Source organism: Rutidosis leptorrhynchoides, chromosome 2 (assembly GCF_046630445.1).
Source record: "Rutidosis leptorrhynchoides isolate AG116_Rl617_1_P2 chromosome 2, CSIRO_AGI_Rlap_v1, whole genome shotgun sequence".
Taxonomy (NCBI): Eukaryota; Viridiplantae; Streptophyta; class Magnoliopsida; order Asterales; family Asteraceae; genus Rutidosis; species Rutidosis leptorrhynchoides.
This window is the reverse complement of record NC_092334.1, coordinates 616,230,516-616,237,592: the sequence shown is the minus strand read 5'-3', so window position 1 is coordinate 616,237,592 and position 7,077 is coordinate 616,230,516. Positions and strand designations below refer to the sequence as shown.

At 33.7% G+C, this 7,077-nt stretch overlaps 1 protein-coding gene across 2 annotated transcripts; it reads left to right on the top strand.

Moving 5' to 3' along the window:
- Window positions 1-234: 234 nt before the first annotated feature.
- LOC139893523 (protein DA1-related 2-like) lies at window positions 235-3,781 on the top strand. Of its 2 annotated transcripts, none has more exons than XM_071876687.1 (12): window positions 235-350; window positions 540-715; window positions 807-894; window positions 981-1,095; window positions 1,221-1,341; window positions 1,439-1,522; window positions 1,684-1,803; window positions 2,266-2,478; window positions 2,563-2,625; window positions 2,719-2,834; window positions 3,247-3,305; window positions 3,474-3,781. In XM_071876687.1, exons 1-12 carry the CDS (start codon window positions 302-304, stop codon window positions 3,779-3,781), a joined length of 1,512 nt encoding a protein of 503 aa, XP_071732788.1. In that variant the 5' UTR covers window positions 235-301. The 2 variants fall into 2 exon arrangements, with proteins under 2 accessions (XP_071732788.1, XP_071732789.1); XM_071876688.1 differs by having other exon boundaries at window positions 238-350; window positions 564-715.
- Window positions 3,782-7,077: the final 3,296 nt, after the last annotated feature.

Here is a 7,077-nt window from a genome sequence, read left to right as displayed (position 1 = left end):
TCATCATCATCATCATCATCATCAATAATAATAAAAATATTCTTATCATCTTTCTGCTCATTGCTTTTCACAAGCCAAGAATCTATCTATCTATCTATCTATCTCTAACTCTACCTTTCCTTTCCCCATCAAAGATTCCCTCCCTTTTTTTGAAAATTATTACCTTTTTTTACTACATTTATGATGATGCCATTCTTCTTCTCCCTATTTCTTTCTGCTACTTGCTATCTTTATATTACTCGTTTTTCGCTTTCATCATTTGCCTTTTTAAATATCTCGTGGCGAATTTGTTCATACCATCATGTCTTCATCTGGGAACATCAGCCACCTTTCTCAGCCTTGTATCTATGGTAAGACAAAAACCACAACAAAAAAAAAACAAGTTTATACTTTTGATCCATTGAATTTAGACTTTGCTAGTATACAATCTTTTGTCATGAATTTATTATAGTATATGAATCTGTTATGCATATATATATAATATATATATATACAGAGTTGGCATGTAAGTATGTAGTAACCTTGAGTTGTCAAATCAGGGGACTTTGTTTCTTCGAATGCAGAGAGGAAGACGCGGTTTATGAAATGGCTGAGTAAGCTTTTCAAAAACGGGTCGAATCGTGGGTCAATTCGTTGTGGAAATCCTCATCCTCATCCTCATCCTCAGTTTATTGGGGATGAAAGTATGATATTGCGTGCTCCTGTTAGATCCTTGGTAGCTACTACAGTACTATCTTTGCTAATTATTTTTATAAAAAGATGTGAACTTTGTCATTAACAAACATTGATGTATGAAATTTGTTAAGGATAATCGCTCTAGGAGTGATAAGGAAAAGGAAGAATTAGATCGAGCGATTGCACTTTCTATGGCCGAAGGTTTAAAGAAACCAAATGGTAAGCTTTAAGCAATTTGTAATTCTCAAATTTTTTAAATATCATTTTCAATCTTTTTTAACCGTAACTGTGTTTGATTTTTCAAGGATACGGGTGGCAATCAAACAACAACGATGAAGATCTTGCAAAATCACATCAGGATGACTTTCATCCATCATATCCTTCGTACGTACCAAATGAATATAATCCAATGGGATACAGGTACTTCATTGTTTTGGTTACATGGATATTCATATATTTGAAACTGAGTAATCACTTTATGATATAATAACTTTTGTTTGATATTGATATTGATTGACATATTTGTATGCATATCTAAATTGAAGAGTATGTGGTGGCTGCAACCGTGACATTGGTTACAGCAGTTATTTGGGATGTATGGGTATGTTTTTTCATCCAGAGTGCTTCCGTTGTTGCGCTTGTGATTATCCGATCACTGAACAAGAGGTAACTGTTATCTAATTATCGCGTTTAATGTCAAATTATTGCGATTAATGTGTTATTGTCGCAAGCGCTTATTAGTTTTCTTTTCTGTTGATTCAAGTTCTCTTTATCAGGGAAAGATGCATACCATAAGACTTGCTTCAAAGAGTTGACTCATCCCAAATGTGAAGTTTGCTTTCAATTTGTAAGTGAAACCATGCTTAGATTAATGAGTATTTTACTATTATTTAGGCATCTTTATTCTTATAAAAAATTGAAATAAAGATTTAAAAATGCTTAAAAACAATTACAAATGAATAGAATACTATTGCATCAAGTGTGATATTGTTAATCTTTCTTTTCTAGATTCCAACAAACGGATCTGGGTTGATTGAGTATCGATGCCACCCGTTTTGGTCACAAAAATACTGTCCTGCACATGAACATGATAATACAGCTCGATGTTGTAGCTGTGAGCGATTGGAGGTATGTTTTCAAGCGATCTCTAATAATAATCTAATATTAATCGAACCAATGAGCTAATACGTTAGTTAGTGGTACCTGTTGCCATAGAAGTTGGGCCCACCATGTGGAAGCCACTGCCAAAATGGGTTCGAGTCCTACTATTGGCAAGGATTTACAACCCTTGACAAAGTCGAATGATACCCGTTCTTGTCACTTGGGGGTATTCGGTGGAGGTATTTTACAGGCATCTGACTCTTACGGGATTGGTTAGGTAGTGTTCAAAGGAAACACAGGATTTGGGTGTTCCAGCCGATCTAAAAATCTACAAAATATGGTCTTTAAAGTTGAAATTATGCTCTATTTTAGTACCAACCACCATTTACGCAAGACTCAATATGAGTATATGACTATGCTTTGGTTTTTCATCATTTTTATTTTTTTTGTTATTAGTTGTTACAATTTGGATGTTTTGATATGGTACAGTCGGTGAATGTACGGTACATCTCTTTAGGAGATGGAAGGAGTTTATGCCTGGAGTGCATGGAATCGGCTATAATGGATACAGGCGACTGTCAACCGCTTTATCATTCGATTAGAGATTACTATGAGGGAATGAACATGAGACTTGATCAACAAATTCCCATGCTTCTAGTCGAAAGACACGCCCTTAATGATGCTATTGTAGGAGAGAAAAATGTAAACCGACACTTCTTTTATTTTTGCAAATCATAATGTTTTTGCAGGTAGAACTTTTCTGATTTATAAACTTAATATTTTCAGGGCTTCCATCATTTGCCTGAGACAAGGGGTTTATGTCTTTCTGAGGAGCAGACTGTTAGAAGTGTAAGTCTTCGAAACAACTTAATATGTTTTACTTGTTGCTAACATGTTTCACATAAGTTGAGTAAATAAATGTTGATAATTTATTTGTTGCAGATACAAAAAAGGCCGAGAATCGGTGGTCATCGATTGGTTGGAATGAGAACTCAGCATCAAAAGCTGACCCGCAGATGTGATGTTACCGCCATTCTTGTTTTGTATGGCCTTCCAAGGTGATGTCTTTATCACTCTTTCTTTGCCCACTTAGTAATATGCTTTTTTTTGCTGGGGCTAAGTTAGACCACTCACTAAAGAATGGGTCGATTTAGGCACTGTTTTATCTAAGCGGGTCAGCGAAAAAGTCCAGCTAAACGGGGAATGCGCTGAATGATTTTAAGGGTCCTACAGCTTGTCAATAAAACAGAACAATGCACTTAATATCTAAAAGAATATATTTAGTAAAATGTTTGCCAGTCAACCTGGGTTCTGTACAAATGTACGGCAAGGTGACCCATTTAAACCCATTTCAAAACCCACCCATCTTGACCCATCTAAACTTCTTTTTCTTGAGTTCAAATCATTCATTTGCATAATGAATACTTCGGTAAAAATTTAAGGTCTTAATTATGCTACCACATTTTGCAGGTTACTAACTGGAGCCATTCTTGCTCATGAGTTGATGCACGGCTGGTTACGTCTTAATGGTAACTATAAAAGTTTACATTTTTTATAACAATAAAAATAAACATGAATCTTGAGACCATAGTTGAACAAAAGATGACTTAAAGTTCTAAACTTTCTTTCATGAATCGAAAAACAAACATTGATCATGAAATTTTGTCTTTCCCGGATTGAAAAATATTACATAACAGGTTACAGGAACCTGAACCCTGAAGTAGAAGAAGGTATCTGTCAAGTGTTGTCATACATGTGGCTCGAAGCAGAGATCATGCCTGGACTAAAAAACATGGCATCAACATCATCATCGACATCATCATCTAAAAAAGGCGGGAAATCAAGAGTTGAGAACAAATTAGGTGAATTTTTCATGCATCAAATAGTGAACGATGCATCACCAGCGTATGGAGGAGGGTATCGGGCTGCTAGTGCTGCTGTCAATACATACGGTCTACGTAGAACACTGGACCATATTCGCCTCACAGGAACCATCCCCTTGTGAGTGTTTTTTTTTTTTTTTTTTTTTTTTTTTTTTTTTTTTTTTTTTTTTTTTTTTTTTTTGTAATATTAATTCGTCTGCTGTGCACAAATCGCTCTTGAGGATCAAAGTGATCGAATGACATCAAGTTTTTTATTGGGTCATTTTGGAGATAAATGTGGACAATGATGGCAGAGTTGTTCTTATTTACTTTCCAATAAACTTTACATGGGATCTATTAATGTAATTGTTATGGTCTTGTTTTCTGATTTGAAATTGTTTATGAACTTTTGTGAATGTAGCATGAGAAGAGATTTGTCTTGAAACTTTTTTTAATTGTTTTTGGGATTTTTTGAATGACAGTTGTTAACACGGATAAAACAGTTGTACATAGCGGTTAATTATTAATTTTGTGGTGGCAGTTACTTAATTGTACAGTTGTTTTATGCGTGTTAACGACAGTCCTAAGGGTTGTCGTTAGAAAAATCTTTTTTTTTTTTGCTAAATTGATTTATACCTATATGTCTTAATTCTATATACAAGTATGAACCATTTTAACTGTTTTGCACCTTAGTAATACTTGGAGTCCTATACATCTAAATTGTTTTAAGGAGACTTCACCAAACAAAATAGCAACAAAAATATTTCAAAATATAACATTGAAATGACTTACAAGGGTTTAATTTATAACAGTAAAACATGCATCCAGATCATATCTAACAAAATAGATGATAAAAGAAACAACAACGTTAGAACCTATCGTTTTCTATCTTCACTTATCTTTTTTCATATTTTGTAAAAACATGAACACACCACTCAATTGTAGAATTAGGACTAAACACAAACAGATACAAATGAAGTTAGATGCTTAAAGTAAATGAAAGTAACACAAGCATATGCACTCAAACAATGTGCTTTTCTGGGATATATTAACATGCTGGAAAATGACTCTATAAATAGGAAAATGGCACCAAAATGCATTGAATTTTCATCAAAATCCTATTGTATGTATTCAACTTTCAAAAGTCCTATTGTATGCATTCAACTTTGTATTTTCTCCTATTGTATGCATTTGACTTGTTATAAGAGGTTACCTTCTAGGTCACCTTTTAAATATTTACATCTTTTGTCCCTCATATTTGTAAATTCTAATTTCATTAGTCCTTTTGTTAAACAAAACATTTATATCTTCATACATTCATTATCTCCATCTAGTTTAAATTATATATTGCATTATATAACCAAATCAGCACAAACCAGCACAAATCAAATCAGGAGTCCAGAAATGGCCAAAGTTACTCAAGTGTGCTCAAAACATGAAAACACTATCCTATGGGAAACTGTCACAACAAGGTACCCAATTTTATCACATAGCTGAGTCAAGTACCTAACTTCTTTAATCCATTTAAGGGATGCATCTTCTTTTAACCAGAAAAATGATTTTTTAATTAATCAATATAAACATTTAAGGTATTTAATCTTTTATGTTCATTAAAATTAGAATTAGGTTTAAGAGCAGTGATGATTTTATAAGGTAAAAAGATCAGTCTTGGATCACAGAAAGCAGAAAAATTTAGTTCCACAGCCGTTCAAAAAAGCATTTTATTGGTGTCATGAGCAATTTGAAAGTAAAATAGAATGTTACTAATATTGATTCGGTGCACAAATGAGCAATTTGATAGGTTGGGCACCTATTTATGCCATTTTACCTTGTATAATGCAGAAACAGACATAACAAAAAGAATAGACATCACAAGCCATATTACAATGTAACCCGTTTTGAACCCAGCTTGTTTTGATTGGTTATATCTATTCATTTAGACACATAATCTATCTATACCAACCTCTTGAACATGCTTCTCCAAAAACTTAAGCTTTGCCTCCGACTCACCTTGATCACGAGCTAGATCAGAACGCATCTCTCCAATAGACTTATCAACATTATAACAATATAATTCCAACTGAGACAGACGGGAACTAAGTCCCTCGAGAAAACGCATCAGGTTTTCAGTATGTTTCTTCACGAAGAAGTAGGGAATACGGATGGTCTACTCATCCTACTTTTGTTAAACACATTCATTCAAGATATCCTATAGATTAATATTCCGCCAATAAAAAATTAATGTTTATCGTGTCACCAAAATAGATAGAGCAAGACCAAAGTCACAAATACTTTGTTAAGGAAGAATGAAAGTCTTGACAAGAAGATTCTAAGATAGAAATGTGACCTTGAATAAAATTTTAAGGCTTTATAATATATAATTGATATATAATTTGATCAAGTTGATACACTACAACAAAATGATCAATATTACACACTTATTTATGGATATATATTTAATATATAATTTAGACAAGATGAAGATGATGAATATATGAAGAAATAAATGTTTTGTTTAATAGAAGGACTAATGAAATTAGAATTTACAAATATGAGGGACTAAAGATGTAAATATTTAGAAGGTGACCTAGAAGGTAACCTGTTATAACATGTCAAATGCATACAATAGGAGAAAATACAAAGTTGAATGCATACAATAGGACTTTTGAAAGTTGAATGCATACAATAGGATTTTGATGAAAGTTCAATGCATTTTGGTGCCATTTTCCCCTCTATAAATAGAGTTACATGAAAAATAAAATAACATAAAGCACACTTACAATAAAGCCACAATATGCTCCACTACTACTGTGACAGAAATAAAGCCACAATATGAGAAATAAATAAACAATCACCAACCCACTTATTCATTTAAGGAAATATAAAAGATAAAGATGGTGATCATGGGTTGGTCTACTGACTTTGTCATGATGATGTTGCCAATTTTAACACTCCCCTTCAACATCAAGAATCTTCACCCCTAGCTGACAACAAAATTGTTCAAACTTGTTGCCAACTAAACTCTTCGTGAATACGTCTGCTACTTGATCATTTGTCTTGACATGATTTAACTGAATTTCCTCCTTCAACACTTTTTCTCTTATAAAATGATAATGTACCTCTACATGCTTAGTTCTAGCATGGAAAATGGGATTCTCAGCCAATTGAATAGTTGACAGATTGTCACAGTAGAGCTGAATTTATAATCAACTTGTTGATGTAATTCAGCTAGAAGTTGCACAAGCCACGTACTTTCCTGAGCTGCCATTGCAGCTGCACGATACTCAGCTTCAGTGGTCGAAAGTGACACTGTAGGTTGTCTTTTGCTGCACCACGAAACTGCTCCATTACCAAGCAAGAACACGAATCCAGTAGTTGACCTTCGTGTATCAAGATCTCCTGCATAATCAGCATCACAAAATCCAACTTGCTTGCAATC